This window comes from Loxodonta africana, chromosome 4 (assembly GCF_030014295.1).
Source record: "Loxodonta africana isolate mLoxAfr1 chromosome 4, mLoxAfr1.hap2, whole genome shotgun sequence".
NCBI lineage: Eukaryota > Metazoa > Chordata > Mammalia > Proboscidea > Elephantidae > Loxodonta > Loxodonta africana.
The window spans coordinates 80,274,225-80,296,996 of NC_087345.1; the positions used below are offsets into that span (position 1 = coordinate 80,274,225).

Genomic DNA, 22,772 nt, shown 5'->3' on the forward strand with positions numbered 1-22,772 from the left:
CAATATTTCTCCTTTTGCAACCGACTAATTTCATTCAGCATAATGCCTTCCAGGTTCCTCCATGTTATGAAATGTTTCACAGGTTCTTCACTGTTCTTTATTGATGCATAGTATTCCGTTGTGTGAATATACCATAATTTATTTATCCATTCATCTGTTGATGGGCACCTTGGTTGCTTCCATCTTTTTGCTATTGTAAACAGTGCTGCAATAAACATGGGTGCGCATATATCTGTTCTTGTAAAGGCTCTTATTTCTCTAGGATATATTCCAAGGAGTGGGATTGCTGGATCGTATGGTAGTTCTATTTCTAGCTTTTTAAAGAAGTGCCAAATCGATTTCCAAAGTGGTTGTACCATTTGACATTCCCAGCAGCAGTGTAGAAATGTTCCAATCTCTCCACAGCCTCTCCAACATTTATTATTTTGTGTTTTTTGGATTCATGCCAGCCTTGTTGGAGTGAGATGATTTTTTTTGTTGTTGGAGTGAGATGAAATCTCATTGTAGTTTTGATCTGCATTTCTCTAATGGCTAATGATCGTGAACATTTCCTCATATATCTGTTAGCTACCTTAATGTCTTCTTTAGTGAAGTGATTATAACTATATTTTTAAACGCTAATGTTTATGCCTGCAAAACATTGACAACACAATTTTTTGTGACTGCCGTTTTAAATCATTTAGGACTTTGGAGGTCCACACTTTTGTTACCCGTCTTACTTTAAAAAAAATTTCCCGTCAGGAAGACCTTATAGATATCTCAATTACAGGCTTGCCGTAGCAAAAAATGGTGATGAACCGGAAAGAAGCCTGATGGAACTCAAGACAGCTTCCACCGCAATATCAAGTTTGGTTAAGGAGGCGTCGCCCATTCTGATCTTCTATTGGTTAGGCTTACCGTCAATTGCCTTGGTTGTAAATAAACTGGAGACGGAAGCGTGTTGTTAAGGGGTGGGATCTTCCTCTTGCCATGGCTAATTTTCTAATAGGCTGAAAAGTGCTTTCCCGCCCTCTCCCGTCAGTTGCTAAGGCGGGGTAGCCATAGGGTCCTTAAAAGACTGAGTGATGATGCTCTGCTCATCCGATTGGTCGTTAGGGGGCGGGCCTTTTAGTTGATAGGCTGCTGGCCCTGCCTGTTCAGGGTTAGTTGCTGGGGACAGGCACGTGAGGAGGAAGCGGCTTGAGCGACCATGGCGGGAGGAATGAAAGTGGCGGTCTCGCCGGCAGTTGGTCCCGGGCTCAGGGGATGGGGGTCCGGGGACGGTGGGGCAGTGCGGCTGCTCTTGGTCCTCTCCGGCTGCTTGGTCTGCGGCGCAGGTACCGCCAGGGCAGCAGCAGCCAAGTGGGCGGGTGCTGAGGAGGTTATTTTTAGAGAAACGGTGATTGTTTAGCGGGCGTGCTCCATTATTCTGTCGAGGGGCGCTGGCGGAGTGCAGAGGAAGGAGCTCTGTTGTTGGCGAAGGGGCGTTGGGACTGAGGGTCAGGGTCTTGGGGCGTCTTGGGGGAGACGCCTGGATCCTTGGGACGGGGGCAGAGAGGGAGGCCTGGGCTGGGTGTGAGGTGGTCCTGGGGGCTGTGTAGCGCTGCAGAGGCCTCCTGGTTAAAATGAAAGAGACCCGAGACCATTCTGGGCCAGCGGTAGTGCCACTGAAAAGGGAGCATCCCATTCATTCAGCAAGTTAGCAAACACTTTCTGAGCGTAAACTTGGTCAGGCCGAGAGCACGGATGGCAGAACAGATCATTCTAGTTGACAGAAATGCAATGATTTGTATATATTTTCTGCCGTTGGAAGACGCTGGCGCCTACTTGCCCTGTAGAACAGACCTGAAGTCATTAAATCCCCCTATTTCAAAAGAGAGACCAAGGCCGTTCAGCATAGGGTATGTTTCTTCAGGCAAAATTATTTGGTACCTGTTGCTGTAGATTGGCTTTGGACTGAGAATGAAAGTGTTTTCCTTTTCTGCTCTTAAAATCCAGGAAACCTAGATTGTACTTTTAAAAGCCTCCTTCTACCCCTTTGTAAAGTTACAAGAGCAAAATAAGTGAGGTTTCCAAGCTTCCGCTGGAGGGAGTTGAAACTCAGGTATAAAGAAATCTTATCTTGGAAACACATGCTGTGTGCTTTCACCTCTCACTTGGGTTGCTGCGTATCTCATGCTGTCACTTGTATTATCCTTAGCTGCAGCTTTAAGGTGGTCTCAACATCCCCAAATCTAGTTCCAAAGTATAAGCATCCTTCTAAAAAAAAAAAAAATTATTTATTTATTTATTTATTTTAACATATAGAGGGGAAGAGGTATCCAGGAAGGCACTTTCCAGAGACAGGGCTCAGAGTAACACTTGAAGGGCTGTTTGTTATCACGATGAACTGGGCTAGATGGTTAGCTTCCAAAACGAGGCCAGCAATACCTACCTTGAGGGTCATAGGGATGAAATGAGAAAGTACGTGCAAAAATGCTGGCACATATTAACTGCACAATCAGTGTTCCCTTTCTCTTTTAAGTTTCTTTAAAAAGAGACTTCTTGGCTTGGAGAAGGGTAAACTCAGGAGATAATTTGTTCTGTGTGACCTGATAGATCATATGGGTGGCAGCTACAAAGAAGCCATCATGTAGCAGAGAAGAACCTTCTAATAGTCAGATGTACCCAAAGATGATGACTAATAGCTCAAAAGATAACAGGTGCCTTCTCACTGAAAGTTTAAAAGCTTGATCGTAAGAATAAAGTATGTTTATTTTAGATTATTTGGAAACTACAGGTAAGTATAAAGAATTAGGAAAACCCAGCATATTAGATTCAGAGGCAATCCATTTTAGCACATTTTGTTGTCTTTCTCACATGTTTTTATTGAAAAAAATTTGTTTTGAATTGGTAATACACTTGTATGCCTGTGGGTAATCCACTTCCCTTCCTTGGAGTCTGCGAGTTGTTACTAGGGATAGTTTTCTCACTTGATGTTCTGTCACAAGAATTTCCCTATGCCATTTAAAATTCTTTGTAAATATTATTTTTACTTGTACTGCAATCCATTGTATGGACAGGCCATTATTTACTTTATGTTCTCCCTATTGTTGGTGGAATATTTGTGGTGTTTCTAGTTTTTCACTGTTGTAGATAACACTTTTTAAACTTTTTGTGTATGAATATTGCATTTGGATTTTTTTTAAAGGTAGATTTTCAGAAATAAGAATCAGAAATTACTATATCAAAAGGTAAAATATATTTAAGATCCTTGAAACAAAGGCTTCGAACTGGTTCTACCTGGTTTGGTCATGGCAGATGAAGTGACACCCAAATGAACCCAGAATTTTAAAACTGGGACTTTAAGTGGAAGGGGGAAAAGCCCTGCTAGAAATTTGATCTCCCTCGTAGAAAACAAGGGCAGCCTGTATGTTGCATAGCAACCAAATTTTTTGATGGGCAGAGTCAGAAACAGCAGCACCCCACTCAAAGATGGCAGCAGACTATCCTGCTTTGAATGTGTGTCATTCTCCACAGTCCTGGCAATAATCCAGCCTCCTGCATCAGCAGTCTCCAGAAGGGGCTTGCTATCCCTCCTCTGGGCCTCCCATTCCAGGGCTTTGACCCGTAATTTTTCTCATTCTGGTTCTCATTTCTCTTTAACCAAATTTTAAAAATTTGGCTCTGTTCTGGCCATGACTGAATGGGTTGGAACCGATTGGAAGCCCTGCTTGAAGCCTCTTGCTAAAATGCTTTCCTGAAAAGGTGTGCCAGTTTACACCACGGTCAGCAATGTTTGCTTGTGGCCCATACTCTGTAATATTTTTACTAATTAAATAGATTTGATAGGTGGCAGATCTGTTTTACATCTTATTTTACTTTGCATTTCTTTTAAGATTTGTGAGATAGTATTTTTCAGTTGTTAATAACCATGTTTATAGACTTGAAATTTTAGATGTGTGTGTGTGTCCTTTGTTCTGTGCCTATTTATTATGATTATTTATTGGAATTTTGGTCTATTTTAAATATCAATTAGTATGAGCTTTTTTTATATATTAAGGATATATATGTATACCCATACCCATTGCTGTCGAGTCAACTCTGACTCATAGTGATTGTATAGGACAGAGTAGAACTGCCCCATAGTGTTTTGAAGGAGCGCCTGGTGGGTTTGAACTGCTAACCTTTTGGTTAGTGGCCGTAGCTCTTAACCACTGAGCCACCAGGGCTTCCGTATATATGTATATATCCTTAATAAATAATCATTTATTGTAGAACTATTCCTTAATTTTGTCTTTTTAATGTGTTCACTTGATTGTGTTTTTTAGATTTCTTCCATTGCTTTTATGCTGAAATAGTCCTTCAAAATTGAACTGATACTGGTTTTGTTTTTCTAGCAGAACTATTTCCCTATGTGTATGATTTAATTTTTTTCTTTTTAGTCTTTAATCTGTCTGTAAAAATTCATGTTGGCATTTGGTATGAAATTCTAGACAGATACTGTTTCCCAGATAACCAGCCAGTGGTCCCAGCATCCCATTGAGTATCTTTTGCTAAGCTTATTGATTTAAGATGCTAGTTTTTAAGGAGGCTTTTAAGTGTAAACTGATTACCACTTAACAGAAACGAGTAGAGGTTATTTAAGAATTAGAAGAGTTTGTTTTTCATGACTTTTTAGGGTCCCTTCTAGCACCTACATGCTGTGAATCATTTTCATTACTTTCTATCAGCAGATGTTAAATGATTAGTGTTTGTAGGCTGAAAAGTAAGTTTGTAATGATTACAAGTGAATATGAAAGTGATTAAACCAAACAAAACCAAAGCTGGTGCCGTGGAGTCAATTCTGACTCATAGCGACCCTATAGGACAGAGTGGAACTGCTCCATAGAGTTTCCAAGGAGCGCCTGGTGGATTCGAACTGCTGACCCTTTAATTAGCAGCCGTAGCACGTGGCTACACCACCAGGGTTTCCTGATAGTGATTAGCCAAGAGAATATGAACTCGATAACTGCCGTATAGGTAAATACAGTAAGCAAGTTGTGATTCACTAAATTCCAAGAAGGCATTTTTTCAGAAGAGCTAGATTTTTAGGCTTAGAAGGGTACCTTCCTGAATGTTTAATTTATTCTGCTTTTTAACACGATGGCTAACCCGGTTTGGGGAGAGGAAAAAAGGCGATGTAATGTGTCGTTTTGCCATGGGAAGCACAAGGTACTATCGTGAGCGTTTTGACAAGTTGTGTATATTTAAGGCCATTTACTTTAATTCTGTCTCTAAAAATTTAAGCTACAGCTGAGTCGTGGTTGTTTCCACAGATCATCCCTCTCAGGTTGAATTCATCCCCCCTCAGTGAATTTCCAAAGATGTGGTGGCCAAGGTGCTGATTTTCACTGAAGGTTTAGGTTAAAAGATTTTTTTTTTTTTTTGACATTGTTTCCATCTTTCCCTTGAACTGGAGCCCTGGTGGTGCAGTGGTTTAAGTGTTTGGCTGCTAACCAGGTCAGCAGTTCAGTCCACCAGCTACTCCTTGGAAACCCTGTGGGGCAGTTCTACTCTGTCCTGTAGGGTTGCTATGAGTTGGTATCGACTCAGCGGGCAACGGGTTTATTTTTTCCATTGAATGGTGTGGAATTCTGGAAAGGAAAGAGCTAAATTTAAGAAGCTGTTAATTCTAACATTTTTTTGTTGTTGGTATCCTATTGTGTTTTAGGTGCAAGTTTACAAAGCGGATTAGTTTCCCATTCAACAAATTGTACACAAAGTGTTCCATGACGTTGGTTGCAATCCCCACACTGTATCAGCATTCTCCTCATTTCCCCTCTGGGTTTCCTATTTTGTTTCGTCTGGTTTTCCTATCCCTTCCTGCCTTCTCCTCTTTACTTTTAGAAAATGTAGCCGTTTTGTTCTCTTGTAACTGTTTGTTTTACGGAGCAGGTTCTTTTCAGGTGTTATTGTTTATTCTATAGGCCTGTCTATTGCTTGGCTGGAAGGTGGTTTCTGAGAATGGCTTCAGTTGAGGTTGGAGGGGTGCTTGGAGCCATAGTCTTAGAGATTCCTTTAGTCTCTATCAGACCAGTAAGTTTGGTCCTTTTTTTATGAATTTGATTTTTTGTTCTACATTTTTCTCTGACTCTGTCTGGGACCCTCTATTGCAATCCCAGTCAGAGTGGTGGTAGTGCTAGCCAGGCACCATCTGGTTCTGGTCTGGGGTTGTGTAGGATGTGGTGCATGTGGCCTGTTAATCCTTGGGACTGATCGCTCCCTTCTGTCTTTGGGTGTTTTCACTCTCCTTTACTCATGACGGGAAGAGACCACTAGCTGTATCTTAGATGGCCACTGGCAAGCTTTTAAGACCCCAGACAGTGCTCACTAACATGTTTTTATGCGCTACATTATGCTAGGTGATATAGGTGTCCCCCGAGTTTTTTATGACCCTTAGCCTTAAAGTCTAGTGCCTTTATCCTGGGAGGTGTTTTGTTGTACATAAGAAGTTTCCCAATGCAATGTGTCTTGATTTCTTGACTGCTGCTTCCATGGGTGTTGATTGTGGATCCAAGTAAAAATGAAATCCTTGACAACTTCCAATCTTTTCTCCATTTATCATGATGTTGCTTGTTGGTCCAGTTGTGAGGATTTTTGTTTTCTTTATGTTGAGGTGTAATCCATACTGAAGGCTGTGGTTTTTGATCTTTATCAGTAAGTGCTTCAAGTCCTCTTCACTTTCAGCAAGCAAGGTAGTGTCATCTGCATAATGCAGGTTGTTAATGAGTCTTCCTCCAATGTTGATGCCCCGTTCTTCTTCATATAGTCAAGCTTCTTGGATTATTTGCTCAGCATACAGATTGAATAGGTATGGTGAAAGGATACAACCCTGATGCATACCTTTCCTGACTTTATAGTTGTGGTCACATATAATATTTGTCCTTCTGTGATTGACTGATTTCACTCAGCACGATGCCCTCCAGATTCATCCATGTTGTGAGATTGTTCTTTATCATTGCGTAGTACTCCAGGTGATAAAGAACTATAGTTTGTTTACCCATTCCTCTGTTGATAGCATTTAGGTTGTTTCCATCTTTTTGCTATTGTGAACAATGCTGCAATGAACATGGTTGTGCGTATTTCTATTTGTGTGGTGACTCTTATTTCTCTAGGATATATTTCTAGAAGTAGGATTGCTGGATCATAAGGTATTTCTATTTCTAGCTTTCTAAGGAAGCGTCATATCATTTTCCAAAATGGTTATATCATTTTGCATTCCCACCAGCAGTGCATAAGAGTTCCAGTCTCCCCGTAGCCTCTCCAACATTTTTTATTTTATGTTTTTTTTAATTCATGCCGGTAATGCTGGAGTGAGATGGTATCTCATTGTGGTTTTGATTTGCATTTCTCTAATGGCTAGTGATTGCAAGCATTTCCTCATGTATTTGTTAGCCCTTTGAATGTCTTCTTTGGTGAAGTGTCTGTTCATTTCCTTTGCCTATTTTTAATTGGTTTATTTGTCTTTTTGTTGAAGAGATGTTGGATTCTCCTGTAGATTTTGGAGATTAGACCTTTGTCAGATTTGTAATAGCCAAAATTCTTTCCCCAGGCAGTAGGTTCTCTTTTTACTCTTTTGGTGAGCACAAATGTTTACTTTTTAGAAGATCCCAGTTATTTAGCCTATCTTCTGGAGTTTGTGTGTTGTTAGTTATGGTTTGTATCCTGTTAATGCCCTGTGTTAGGGCCCCTAGAGTTGATCCTGTTTTTTCTTCTATGATCTTTATAGTTTCTGGCTTTATATTTGGGTCTTGATCCATTTTGAATTCGTTTTTGTGTGTGGTGGGAAGTATGGGTCCTGTTCCATTTTTTTTGCAGATGGACGTGCAGTTTTGCCGTTTGTTAGAAGAGACTGTCTTTTCCCATTTGGTGGACTTTGGGCCCTTGTCGAAGATCAGGTGACTGTGGGTGGGTAGATTTACATCTGGGTTCTCAATCCTCTTCCATTGGTCAATGTACTTGTCATCATACCAGTTCCAGGCTGTTTTGACTATTGTAGCTGGATAGTAGGTTCTGAGGTCAGGTGGTGCGAGTCCTCCTACTTTATTCTTCTTCAGCAGTGCTTTACTTATCCGGGGCTTCTTCCATTTCCATATAAAGTAAATGATTACTTTTTCCATCTCTTTAAAGAATGTTGTTGGTATTTAGATCCGGATTGCATTGTATTTGTAAATGCTTTGGGTAGAATTGTCATTTTCACAATGTTGAATCTACTTATCTATGAGCATGGTATGTTTTTCTATTTATGTAGATCTCTTTTGGTTTCTTGCAGTTAGTATTTTGTAGTTTTCTTCGATAGGTCTTTTATATCCCCGGTTAGGTTTACTCCTAAGTATTTTCTTTTAGAGGCCATTATAAATGGTATTGTTTTCCTATTTCCTCTTCATCGTTCTCCTTATTGGTGTATAGGTATCCAATAGATTTTTGTATTATTTATCTTGTATCCTGCTACTCTGCTGAATCTATTAGCCCCAGTAGTTTTCTCATGAAATCTTCTGGGTTTTCTATGTGTAGTATCATATCATCCACAAATAGGGACAGTTTTACTTTTTCTTTACCAATTTGGATGCCCTTTAATTCTTTTTTTTGCCTTATTGCTCTAACTAGGACTTCCAGCACAATGTTAAATAGGAGTGGTGATAATGGGCATCCTTGTCTTGTTCCTGTTGTCAAGGGGAATGTTTTCAGCTTCTCTCCATTAAGAATGATGGTGGCTGTTGGTTTTGTATAGATCCCCTTCATTATGTTGAGGAATTTCCCTTCTGTACCTATTTTATTGAGAGTTTCTATCATGAATGGGGGTTGGACTTTTAGACTGAGTATTTTTTAAGGAAGCTATAGGTTCTTGTTCAACATCTAGTTTTGGTAATGCTTCCCAGTGTTTTTGCAGGCCTCAATGAATTTTTAAGTACGGTATTTTTAAATTTCATGTAACCTTACTATTCACTTTCCAGAAGAAAATACACTCTTAATTGATATATGTGAGTAGGTATTCTTTTCAGTGGAGCCCCTTCGTGGTCCAAACAGTTAACGTACTTGCCGTTAACTCAGAGGTTTGTGGTTCAAGTCCTCCCAGAGATGCCTCAGATGAAAGGCCTCGTGATCTAGTTCTGATAAATCAGCCATTAAAATTCCTGTGGAGCACAGTTCTACTCGGAAACACATAGGGTCTACAATGAATCAGAACTGACTCCACGGCAACTGGTTTGGTGTTTTTAGTAGTCTTTTCGGTAGATTTGTGGACTTTTTAGTGAGACATATGGTCAACAGGGTTTTGGAATGGTTTCATTTTAGGAAAGATAGGATTGGAGAAAATCCAAATTACTATTAGGTTAAACCCTAGTGAGAAATTGATAGTGTATCCAGACTGTATTTTAAAAAATTGAGATATAATTCATATACCATAAGATTTACCCTGTAAAAGCGTACAGATCAGTAGTTTTTATTGTAGTCACGAGATTGTGCACCCATCACCACTGTCTAATTCCAGCACATTTTTATCACCTCAGAAAGAAACCCTGTACCCATTAGCAGTCACTTCATATTCCCGCCTCCTTCCAGCCTCTGGCAACAACTAATCCACTTTGTATCTGTATCTGTGAGTTGCCTATTCTGGATATTTCATGTAAATTGTTGTTGTTAGGTACTATAGAGTCAGTTCTGGCTCATAGTGACCCTATGTGCAACAGAACGAAACACTGCCTGGTCCTGCGCCACCCTCGCAATTGTTGCTGTGTTTGAGCCCATTGTTGCAGCCACTGTATCAATCCATCTTGTTGAGGGTCTTCCTCTTTTTCGCTAACCCTCTATTTTACCAAGCATGATATCCTTCTCCAGGGACTGGTCCCTCCTGACAACATGTCCAAAGTATGTAAGACGAAGTCTCACCATCCTCGCTTCTAAGGAGCATGCTGGCTGTACTTGTCCCAAGACAAGTTTGTTCTTTTGGCAGTCCATGGTATAGCCAGTATTCTTCTCCAACGCCATAATTCAAATGCAGTTCTTCTTCAGTCTTCCTTGTTCACGGTCCAGCTTTCACAAGCATGTAAGGTGAGAGAAAATACCATGGCTTGGGTCAGATGTACCTTCGTCCTCAAAGTGACATCTTTGGTTTTTAAACACTTTAAAGAGGTCTTTTGCAGCAGATTTGCCCAGTGCAGTACTTTGTTTGATTTCTCAGCTGCTGCTTCCATGGGCGTTGATTGTGGATCCATGTAAAATGAGATTCTTAACAAATTAAATATTTGGTCATGATGTTGCTTATTGGTCAAGTTGTTTTTTTTTTTTTTAATTGAAATGTAATCCATATTAAAGGCTGTATAGCCTTTGATCTTCATCAGTAAGTGCTTTAAGTCCTCTTCACTTTCAACAAGCATGGCTGTATCATCTGCTTGTCATTTTAATGAGTCTTCCTCAATCTTGATGCCCTTTTCTTCATATAGTCTGGTTCTCTTATTATTTGCTCAGCATACAGATTGAATAAGTTTGGTGAAAGGATACAACCTTAAGGCACACCTTTCCTGATTTTAAATCATGCAGTATCCTGTTGTTCTGTTCGAACAACTGCCACTTGGTCTGAGCACGGTTAAATGTTCTGGAATTCTCATTCTTCACAGTGTTTTCCATAATTTGTTATGACCCACAGAGTCAAAAGCCTTTGCATAGTCGATAAAACACAGGTGGAAATCTTTCTGGTGTTCTTTGCTTTCAGCCAAGATCCATCTGACATCATTTCTGGCAGTTCCCTATCAGTGTTCTGCTGCAACCATTTTTGAATGATCTTCAACAAAATTTTACTTGTATGATATTAACGATATTGTTCTATAATTTCTACGTTCTGTTGGATCACCTTTCTTTGGAATGGGCACAAATATGGATCTCTTCCAGTCGGTTGGCTAGGTAGCTCTCTTCCAAATTTCTTGGCATGGGCGAGTGACCGCTTCCAGTATTGCATCCATTTGTTGAAATATCTCAGTTGGTATTCAGTCAGCTCCTAGAGCCTTGTTTTTCACCAGTGCCTTCAGTGCAGTTTGGACTTTTTCCTTCAATACCATTTGTTCTTGATCGTATGCTGCCTCAGTGAAATGGTTGAATGTCCAACAATTCTTTTTGTACAGTGATTGTACAAAAGCATCTGCTTTTGATGCTTCCTGCGTTGTTCAATATTTTGCCCTTAGAATCCTTCAGTATTGCTACTTGTTGCCCGATTAGGGTCCGTGCCCTGGAGCAGTCGAGCCAATGAAATGTACTCCAAGTCAGAAAGAGTGAGAAAGCTTATTCAGGAGATGTATACATCACTGGGGACCCAACAGCAACACAGGCTGTCTCAATGGAGTCCCAAAGAGCAATTTTACATCAGAGTGTATATAGAATTTTACAGGGGTGAGAAGTGTCTTTGTAGCCTGCAGATGGCATGGCTGGAGGAGTTATTCATTACAAGATAGTAACAAAAGACTCTTTATCAGACTAAAAAGATACATAAAGTTATCTCTTTATCAGGCTGAAAATATACATATCAGACACTTGTGTTCTGATTTTCCTGTGGGGGGGGGTCGTAAGTCAGAGGTGGTTGGACAGAGCAAAACAGTTATTTGCAGCGGATTAAAACAAAGAACAGTCATTAACAAAGGTATGTGAAGGAGGAGCTAGGCAGAGAAAGGAGAAAAACTCACAGGTTCATCAGGCATTAGTTATGTCAAGCTCTCTGTGGCCGATTTTGAAAAGGAGAAAACATGCTGGGGAGTATTAGGATCACATGCTTGAGGCTTGAATTTTTTCTTCAGTTCCTTCAGCTTGAGAAATACTGAGCGTGTTCTTCCCTTTTGTTTTTCTAACTGCAGGTCTTCACACATTTCATTAGAATACTTCCTCTTCTTGAGCTGTCCTTTGAAATCTTCTCTTCAGCTCTTTTACTTCATCACATCTTCCATTCGCTTTAGCTATTCTATATTGAAGAGCAAGTTTCAGAGCCTCTTCTGACATCCATTTTCTTTCTTTTTAATGACCTTTTGCTTTCTTCATGTATGATGTCCTTGTCATTCCGTGACTTGTCTGGTTTTCGGTCATTAGAGTTCATTGGGTCAAATCTATTCTTGAGATGGTCTCTAAATTCAGGTGGGATATACTCCGAGTCATACTTTGGCTCTTGTGGACTTGTTTTGATTTTCTTCAGCTGCAACTTGAGATTGCATAGGAGCAATTGATGGTCTGTTCCGCAGTTGGCCCCTGGCCTTGTTCTGATTGATGATATTGAGCTTCTCCACCATTTCTTTCCACAGATGTAGTCAGTTTGATTCCTGTGTATTCCATCTGGTGAGGTCCATGTGTATAGTTACTGTTTATGTTGTTAAAAATATTTCCAGCGAATAGGTCATCGGTCTTGCAAATTCTATCATGCGATCTCCAGCATCGATTCTGTTTTATATAAATGGAATCACAGAATGTGGCCATTTGTGTCTGGTTTCTTTCACTGAGCATAATATTTTCAAGGTTCCTCCATGTTGTAGTGTATATCATTCTTTTTTATGGCTGAATAATATCCCTTTGTAGGTATATACCACATTATATTTATCCATTCATCTGTTGATAGACATTTGAGTTTTTTCTACTTTTTGAGTGTTATGAATAGTGCTGCTGCAGGTTTTTATGTGGGCATGTTTTCAGTTCTCTTTGGCCAAATTCCCTAGAAGTGTAAATGAATAATTTCCTTTATAAGGATCAGCACAAAGCTGGTTCCTGTGAGGCGGAGGTTAAAGATGTCCCAAACGTCTTAACTTTTCTAAGCTGCTGTACCACTCCATCATCTCTAACATCAACTACTCCCTCTTGCTTCAGTACTGTCCCTCCTGTCTTTGGGTTCCCCAATTCACTGCAATGTCTCACAGAACTCACGAACCATATAAAGGAAATGGCTCACGTGGTTGTGGAGACTGTCAAGTCCCAAATTCGTGGGTGTAGACTTCTTCCTGGCCCTCAGTCTCTGCCCAGAGGCACTCAGCTTTCTCACTCCATGGGTCAGGAAGCCCTCTGCACGGTCTCCTGCAGGTCTCTGCTGTGGATCTTTCCTTCTTTGGTGGAGGTGGGCTCTCCTCTGTGTTCTGGAATTGGCTTTTAAGGCAAAACTGACCAATCCCCTCAGTGGGCCACAATTATTTGCACAGCCCCACTCAGTCACCTGGATGGAAGTCAGAAGACCATGGTTAGAAAGGCCACACACAAAAATAATTCATTGCACCACAAAGTGGAATTGCTGGACCATTTGGTAACTGCGTTTAACTTTTTAAGGAACTGTCAAACTTTTCCAAGGCTGCTGCACCATTTCGTTCGTTATCCCTTCAACAGTGGATGAGGGTTGCAGTTTTTCCACAGCCTCACCAACACTTGTTATTTTAGTCTTTTTGATTATAGCCATCCTAGTAGGTGTTAAGTGCTGTCTTGTGGTTTTCATTTGCATCTCCCTAGTGACTAGTGGAAACCCTGGTGGCGTAGTGGTTAAGAACTAGGCTGCTAATCAAAATGTCGGCAGTTCGAATCTACCAGGTACTCCTTGGAAACTCTATGGGGCAGTTCTACTCTGTCCTGTAGGGTCGCTATGAATCAGAATTGATTCGATGGCAACAGGTTTGGTTTTTGTTTTTTTTAGTGACTAGTAGGAGCCCTGGTGGCACAACAGTTAAGAACTCGCTGCTTACCAAAAGGTCAGCAGTTTGAATCTACCAGCCGTGCCTTGGAAACACCATGGGGCAATTCTACTCTGCCCTGTAGGGTTGCTATGAGTTGGAATCGGCTCAACAGGAATGTTTTGGAAACCCTGGTGGTGTAGAATTATGGCTGCTAACCAAAAGGTCCACAGTTCAAATGCACTGGCGCTCCTTGGAAACCTTATGGGGCAGTTCTGCTCTGTCCTGTAGGGTCGCTGAGTCAGAATCGACTCGATGGCACTGGGTTTGTTTTGGTTTGGTATTGTCTATTTGTATATTTTTGGAGATGTATCCAAATCATTTGCCCATGTTTTAGTTGTGTTGTCTTTATTGTTGAGTTTTAAGAGTTCTTTATATATTCTGGATAGTAGACCCTTATCAGATACATAAATTGCAAATATTTTCAGTTTCTTGACAGTACCCTTTGAAGCATGAACATTTTTTAAATTTCATGATGTCCAACTTGTTTTTTTCTTTGGTTGCTTGTGTTTTTGTTGTCATATTTAAGAAACCATTGCAAAATATGAGGCTATGAAGATTTACAGCTATGATTTTTTTTTTGAAACAATGACAACATTTGTTGTATTCATGAAACTGCGTTTTGGGCAGGGCACAGAGGGACTAGTTTGTATCTGCTCTATGCAGGGTCATCAGGGGTGGTTCAAAGCCTAGGAGCTGGAATCATCTGAAGGCTTACTGACATGGTCTGACATTTGATGCTGGCTGTTGGCTTGGGGGAAATGCTGTTGGTATAGTGGTTAAGTGCTATGGCTGCTAACCAACGGGTTAGTAGTTCACATCCGCCAGACGCTCCTTGGAAACTCTATGGGACAGTTCTACTCTGTGCTATAGGGTATCTCTGAGTCAGAATCGACTCAATGGCAATAGGGTTATGGGTTGGCTTGGGGTCTCATTTCCTTTCCACATGGACCTCTCCATGTGCTCTCTCTGTGTGTTATTTTGGGCTTCAGGTAAAGAGACATATAGGGTGAAGTCTGGGACTGGGATGGTTCCCGGTAGGCGCTTCATGTACCAAAAAGGACGCACTATCCGTCCATGTGCACGATGTCTTTCACCAACTAGGAAACACCACGCCTATGATTTTTTTCTTTTTAAGAGTTTTATAGTTTTAGCTCTTAGATTTAGGTTCAAGATTGGATTTGACTTCAATATTAGTCTTGGCTTCACCCTAAAACCATTTTGGACTGGTGGGCATCAATGCCACTCCGTAATTTTGGCTTTCTGAAATTTGATTGAAGGTTTTTTTGTTTGTTTTTTATTTAGTTTATTTGAATCAACCCACTTGAAACTCAGAACCAGAATGATAACTAAATTTCCCGATATAGTAGCACTTGATGAGTAGCTGAGCACAATGTAGAACTGAAGGAAGGAGTTATTTAAATGTTTTGTGATAAGGAAGGTAGCTTGGGCAAACTTGGGTGGGAAGGTACAGAGGAGTAGTCACTTGTAACCTTGAATTAGCTGAGATGGAATACAAACTCCTGGGGGGAGAATATTCTGTTTTGTTAATAACAAAGAGAATGTATATAACCATTGGTTGGTCTTAAGACTTGAGATGAAACAAAATAGCTGGAAAAAAGCCACTTTGCAATCTTTTCATATTCTCTTGAAGTACTGTATATACCAAAACTTTGTCAACTCTGCCTATCCCACTTAAGAGAGGGATGGAGAAAATCAACAAATGGGCTTACTCTTAGCTCTGCCTTAAAAGGGAGGCAAGGTATGTAGTGGTTAAAACCACAGTCAGACTTGGGTCTTAATCTCGGTTAAATTACTTACTACCTGTGTGATTTTGGGCAAATTACTTAATCTTCCTAAGTATTGGTTTCCTCATTTGTAAAATAGGGATTATGAGAGTGTCTCTACCTCACTGGGTTGTTGGGAGAGTTAAATGAGAGATCAAATGCAAAGTACTTAGCATACTGTGTGCCATAATAAACACTTAGTGATGGCTTTTATTATTAATTATTTTGGGTTAATGACTATTTGTAATATTTGGTTAACTAAATTTGACAGAAATAAGACTCTGCCTTATTCCTTTTCTCATCTCAGTTTCCTTCTTGTTTCTCAGTCCGGTTAACGTTTTAGCCCCAAGTTGAAGTACAGCCTTTGAAAAAGTATTGCTTTATTTCTTTTTATGAAATGAATTATAGTTATTAGCTTGCTGTGCTGTGTTATACTTAATTGTCATTTCCTTTCTTTGCATAAAGCTGAAACTGGTGTACATGTCGTCATGCTTCAGGAATCCAAAGTTTATTATAACAATATCAGCCAACAGTTCTGTTACAAAAATGTGCTTGTCCCACAGTGGTATGATATATGGACACGGATACAGGTAAGAACCTGGAAGGCTTGTCAGGAGCAGCTTCTGTAAATGTGACTGTCTGTGATTACTGAATATGTGGACACATTTTTTTCTCTCACACACAATAAAAAATGTATCACTAACAACCTTGTTACAGTTGAGATTATCCTGGGTTGACTTGACAGCAATGGTTTTTTTTTTTTTTGTATTTTTATCAGTAAGCGCTTTATTCCTACTTAGTGTTGCTCTCTCTGCTACCTGAGCTACTTAAAATACTCTGAATTCCTAAGCAGACCCTGTGGTAAACTTCTTTCCACCTTTTCCCTAGGAAATGTCTCTCTTCCCTCCCACCCCCGTTGACTTTTTCCAGCACAACACACCCTCTCTCTTCTCTTTCAAGGCCTTATACCTTCTTTGGGCTGGAAACTGTTGCGTGCCTATCAGGATGTAAACTGCTCCAACTTGCTGTTCCTATTCTATTTTGATCCTACACAAGATGTTTCATAAACCACCTGAGCTGAAGCTAACCCTTGATAGAATGATTTTGGTCTCATGTATTTTATAGCACTATTAAGTCACCTGAACAGCATATGTCTGGCTCTGATAGTGATTGAACAAAATGAGTCAGTTTGGAACTGTTGCTGTGCTATAAGCACAGCTGCTGATAAGGGCATTTATTGTTCATGTCAAGAACAGATGGGTGGGTTTGTAGGTTTTTTTTTTTTTTTTAATTGTCTGATACAAAAATGATACTCCCTCTGGGGTACATTATAACCATAATCAGTAATTTGTGACAATGGGTTGAACTTCTCAGCCTGTCATTAAGGAAACATTTTCAGTTTTCTGGGACTGTTTATGCCTGGCAATTTTCTTAATATTCTAGACCCTGACTTTGTATGACTTCTCATAGAAAATGAATTGATAATTCTTTCATCTGGGAAGACTCCCTCCCCGCCCCCCCCCATGCTCTGGCCAAATAGTAGATTCAGCTCATGTTAACAAGACATTCTAACACCCGCCTCTCTGTGCCACGTGCAGTGTTATTTGCCTAATTATGTTTTAGCTGCTGCATCTCTGTATTTCTTTTCAGCCTTGTGGAAGACTGGCACTAACACTGATTTAGCTATTTAAGGGTTTTTTTAAGATTGTATTTTGTGGAAATTTAAAATTCCTGCTTCCTTTGTTCTCATCCCAATGTTACTTGTCTTACAGATCTGGATAAATAGTTCCAAATTGATACGAGTCACCCAGGTGGAGAATGAGGAGAAGCTGAAGGAGCTGGAGCAGTTTAGCATCTGGAACTTTTTTTCCTCCTTTTTGAAAGAGAAACTGAATGACACCTATGTTAATGTGGGTCTATACAGCACAAAAACCTGCCTCAAAGTTGAGATTATGGAGAACGATACCAACTACAGTGTTGTTGTGACTCGGAGTAAGTTTCACCTCTATTTTGCTGATGGATCCTGTAGTGAGAAGGGACTGAGCTTTGGAGGGTATAATTAGTGAGAGAGAAGTCAGGCCAAGACAGCTCCATTTTGGTTCTGATTATAACCCTGAGTATACCGCTACTCCAGACAGTTCAGGGAGACTTCATCCCATGTAAGACTCTGGGTCTTGAATTGAGACTTCCCCCTCAGGTCATTCCAAGTACTTCCTTACCTAGAATTGCGCAGACTTACATTCCTAGTACTGCCAGTGTGCCTCATGGTTTTGAGAGTAAATCAGACAAATGTGTTCCTGCCTTCTGGGCATTTCCAGACAAAGGTAGATGTCACAAAATGTACAGGCCTATATATTTGAAGACATGAATGGTTAAACAATAAAAACTGAAGAAAGGTAAGATTGAATATTAATACTTCACAAATAAAAAGGATACTTTTGGACCTGTAAATAAAGAGGAAGACCACTGCAGCTTAGGTTTATTCAGTGGGACTGGGAGAAGTTTTCCCTTCTCTGAACGTGTCTGAGAAACTTTCACAGAGGAGCCGGCTTATTGTCGTGTTGAATTCTAACTTTTGGCTTCTCCCGGATTACTACCCAGGGTCCTGGGATGTTGTGAGTAGTGGGAACGATTCTAGGTTTTGCTATGAAATAGGTTTGTGCCCTTCCAATTGTCCTAGGATTCCAAAGTTCTTTGGTTGTAAAGAAATGGCGTATTTTTTGGTGTTCTTTCTACATTTACTGATCTCTCTTGCTCCTGTTCTGTTTGTGGGCCTCCCCTGGACTCCAGAGCTCTTGAAAGTGAAAACTGTGGGAGTGTCTGGTATGCCCCTGAGGGGCCTCTACTTGGGCCCCCTGGTACTGAGATGTGTATGAGTGCAGGCCTTTCCAGCACAGGGCTTGTAATAGCAAAGGGAAGTAGGAGGTGTTGGACAAGGAAGGCAGCCAGTTAGTGAACAACAGAGGGCCCTGACCCAAAGTTCTAGCCAAAGCGGCTGAATTCTGTGCCTCTGAGTGACTAAAGGCTTGAAAGCCTGAGTGGTGGAGACCCCTTGTGGATGATTGCATGAAGTGCTGATGGCACCATGCCTCACTTCATCCAGTGAGGCTTAGTTTCTTTTAGCCTTAGCATAGGTAGCCAAAACTAAAATAAGATCTTCAGGAAAGTACAGTTTAGACAGAGACCTAATTACACTTTCTCTTTGGAGGGGTGCCCAGGCTTTGTGTGGCATTTACATTGGTGTTTAGGTGTGCTTTTTGCATTTATCTAATTGTAGCTGACCAATAACACCAACATTGCCTTTTATTCTTTAGTGCCTTAAACTGTTTGGTTCTTGTATTAAACAGAAGTCTTTATTTATTTCAGGATTTGACCCCAAACTCTTCCTTGTTTTCCTCCTGGGACTTATGCTATTTTTTTGTGGAGACTTGCTGAGCAGGTAGGTTCCTAGGCTAGTGTACGGTATGATGAGGCTCAGGCCCACCCTCTTGACATTGGTCATAAAAATGCTAAGTGCTGGCATTTCCAAGTCCAGGATCTTTATGGCTAGGCCATTATCTGCTTGGAGATTTTTTTTTTTACCACTTTAGTATGTGCTATGATTTTTGTTTTTCTTGTTATTAATAAGATTGGCAATAATGAAATTTCCTTGTTAGAGGAACCCATCATGTGATGGGATTTAGCCAATATTATGAAGTTGAAGATTACCACCTGTTTCGGATTGACTTGTGTCCCCCAGAAATATGTGTCAACTTGGCTAGCCATGATTCCCAGCATTAATGTGGTTGTCCTCCATTTTGTGACCTGATACAATTTTCTTGTGTGTTGTAAATCTTGATCTCTGCCTGTGGTTAATGAGACAAGATGAAGTTATGTTAAAGAGGATTAGAGTGGGACTCAACACACTTACGCAGGCCACGGCCTTGATCCGATATAAGAGGAGTTTCCCTAGGATATGGCCTGCACCACCTTTTGTCTTAAAAGAGATAAAAGGAGAGAAAAGCAAGCAGAGAGAGGGGGATCTCCTACCACCAAGAGTGAAGAGCTGGGAGCAGAGCACATACTTTGGACCTGAAGTCTCATCACTTAGAAACTCCTAGACCCAGGGGAAGATTGATGACAAAGACCTTCCCACGGAACTGGCAGAGAGAGAAAGCCTTCCTCTGGAGCTGGCACCTTGCATTTGGACTTCTAGCCTCCTAGACTGTGAGAGAATAAATTCTGTTTGTTGAAGCCATCCACTTGTGGTATTTCTGTTACAGCAGCGCTAGATAACTAAGAGGGGAGTTAGCACTGAAAGTGGGGTGCTACTTCAACAGATAACCTAAAACGTAGAAGTGGATTTGAATTGACTAATGGGTAGAGGCTGGAAGAGTTTTAAGGCGCCTAATAGTAAAAGCCTAGATTGCCTTGAAGAAACTCTTGGTGGAATTATGGACATCAAAGACAATTCTGGTGAGGACTCAGAAGGAAGTGAGGAGAGCTTTAACACCAGAGATGGTGCAGATGGTAAGAAGCAGCAGCAGAACCAGGAGACCAGTATAAGACAGCATGGGAGCCAACCCACGAAACGAGAGAGCTAAATGCCTTCGCACAGGAGGCTTTCTGGCAGAGTGGAGTGCCTCTGGACACTTACCCGTGGAGCTAGGCTTGCTGACCTATGGAGCAAGAGAGCTGAATTCCTTCCTGTGGAGGTTTACTGGCTGAGTGGGGTGCCTCCAGGCACTTACCAGTGGAGCTACAGAGCTTTGGAATGCTTTCTCGAGCAGACACTGGGCTGGCCTAAGGGCCCAAGGGGCCGAGAGGCCAAGGAACTAGGAAGCAGAAGCTGAAGAGACAACACAAGAAGCACAGCTGCCTCAGCCTCAAAGGGTAGGTCCATGACCTCCAGGGTCTCAAAGGATGTGGTCATGGCTTACGGGGCTTCAAAGGGTAGGGCCACAGCCTCCTAGGTTTCAAAGAGTCTGATCCTCACCTACTCGGTTCCAGAGTGTGGGGCTGCCTTTCATGAGTGCCAGTGTGATGGGGCCAGATCTGTCCAAAGCTGAGGGGGTGGGGCTGCCATGCTTAAGGGGCAGAAGAACAGGGCCTGCTGGGCTGAATGGGTGATGCTGCCACTCAGGCAGACTAGGAGAATGGGGCCACCCAAATGGGAGGAAACAGAGTTGCTGTTCCAGTGGGCCTGGAAGGCGGAGCTAAAGCCCAGGGCCGAGGGGCCTCCACCCAGAATCCGGAGAGAGTGGCCAACACAGAGGATTATTTTCAAGGCTTGGGAGCAAATGTAATGTGTTCTGCTGACTTGCTTGGTGTCTGTTATCTGTTCTTTCCCTCCAGTTTCTCCATGTCTACCTTGTGTCGGTTCCACCATTGTACTTTGGAAGCAGATAATTTGTATTCTAGATTTCGTAAATGAAGAGGATTTTTGAAATTTGGAGTTGATTTAAGACTTATGGGATGATATGATGGGGCGAAAATGTTTTACATGTGGCACGGATATGAATTTTGGGGGACCAAAGGGTGGAATGTTATGGATTGAATTGTGTCCCCCAAAATGTGTGTCAGCTTGGCTAGGCCATGATTCCCAGTATTATGTAGTTGTCCTCCATTTTGTGATCTAATTTTCCTATGTGTTGTAAATCTTAATCTCTGCCTGCGGTTAATGAGGCAAGATTAGGTTATGTTAAAGAAGATTAGAGTAGGATGCTGCACTCTTACTCAGGTCACGGCCCTGATCCAACATAAGGGGAGTTTCCTTAGGATGTGGCCTGCATCACCATTTATCTTAAAAGAGATAAAAGGAGAGAGAAGGAAGCAGAGAGATGGAGACCTCCTACTGCCAAGAATGAAGAGCTCTGGGAGTGGAACACATGCTGTAGACCTGGGATCCCTGCACTGAGAAACTCTTAGACCCAGGAGATTGATGATGAAGACCTTCCCCCAGAACCAACAGAAAGAGCTGGCACCCTGAATTTGAACATCTAGCCTCCTATACAGAGAGAGTAAATTTCTGTCTGTTGAAGCCATCCACTTGTAGTATTTCTGTTATAGCAGCACTAGATAACTAAGCCACTAACTACCCTTTCCACCACTGGAAATAGTGGTAAGCCCTAATTTACGTAAGTCCAGGTGTCGATGAGTTTCATGCCGTTCAGAGGTGAAGAGACACTTTTAAGTAAGTGTTGTGAGTTTTGCTGTTATTTTTCATATCTTCCACTTACTCATTTCCTGCTTTTAGGAACCTACTAGGTAAAAATAGATGAAACTAACGTGCAAAATATAAAGAAAACATATAGATAACTAAACAAACATTAAACAAAGATAGAACTAACATTAACTGTGTACACAAATAAAAAGAGTATTTGCTGTTGTTATTGTTGTTAGATGCCCCCTAGTCGGTTCTGACCCTTAGCAGACCTATGTACAACAGAATGAAACACTGCCCAATCCTGTGCAATTCTCAAAATTGTTTTTATGCTTGAGCCTACTGTTGCAGCAACTGTGTCAGTCTGTCTTGTTGAGGGTCTTCCTCTTTTTCTCTGAACGTCTACTTTACCAAGCTTGATGTCCTTCTCCAGGGCCTGATCCCTCCTGATAACGTGTCCAAAGTATGTGAGACATAGTCTCGCCACCCTTGCTTCTAAGGAGCATTCTGTTTGTACTTCTTCCAAGACAGATTTGTTTGTTCTTTTAGCAGTCCATGTATATTCAGTATTCTTCACCAGCACCACAATTCAAAGGTGTCAGTTCTTCTTCAGTCTTCCTTATTCATCGTCCGCTTTCACACGTATCTGAGGTGATTGAAAACACCTTGGCTTGGGTCAGGCGCACCTTAGTGCTCAAGGTGACGACTTTGGTTTTCAACACTTTAAAGAGGTCTTTTGCAGCAGATTTGCCCAGTGCAATGCATCTTTTGATTTTTTGACTGCTGCTTCCATGGGTGTTGATGGTGGATTCACGTAAAATGAAACCCTTGACAAATTCGATCTTTTCTCCATTTATCATGATGTTGCTCATTGGTCCATTTGTGAGGATTTTTGTTTTCTTTATGTTGAGATGTAATCCATACTAAAGGCTAAGGTCTTTGATCTTCATCAGTGAGTGCTTCAAGTCCTCTTCGCTTTCTGAAGGCAAGGTTGTGTCACCTGCATAATGCAGGTTGTTAGTGAGTCTTCCTTCCATCCTGATGCCCTGTTCTTCTTCATATAGTCCAGCTTCTCTGATTATTTGCTCAGCATACAAATTGAATGGGTATGGTGAAAGGATACAACCATGATATACACCTTTCCTGACTTTAGACCACATGGTA

At 41.2% G+C, this 22,772-nt stretch overlaps 1 protein-coding gene across 3 annotated transcripts in view; it reads left to right on the forward strand.

The window, feature by feature from the left end:
* The first annotated feature begins 1,161 nt into the window (after window positions 1-1,161).
* Window positions 1,162-22,772, forward strand: part of NEMP1 (nuclear envelope integral membrane protein 1) — a 31,395-nt gene continuing 9,784 nt past the window's right edge. The window contains exons 1-4 of one of the 3 annotated variants that reach the window (XM_003405141.4): window positions 1,162-1,316; window positions 15,932-16,056; window positions 17,239-17,458; window positions 18,833-18,905. In XM_003405141.4, coding sequence (XP_003405189.1) covers window positions 1,190-1,316; window positions 15,932-16,056; window positions 17,239-17,458; window positions 18,833-18,905 — 545 coding nt within the window. In that variant the 5' untranslated portion in view covers window positions 1,162-1,189. Of the gene's footprint in view, window positions 1,317-1,336; window positions 2,084-10,301; window positions 15,839-15,931; window positions 16,057-17,238; window positions 17,459-18,832; window positions 18,906-22,772 lie in introns of those variants that run through there. The other 2 variants (XM_023557856.2, XM_064284022.1) reach the window with 2 other exon arrangements.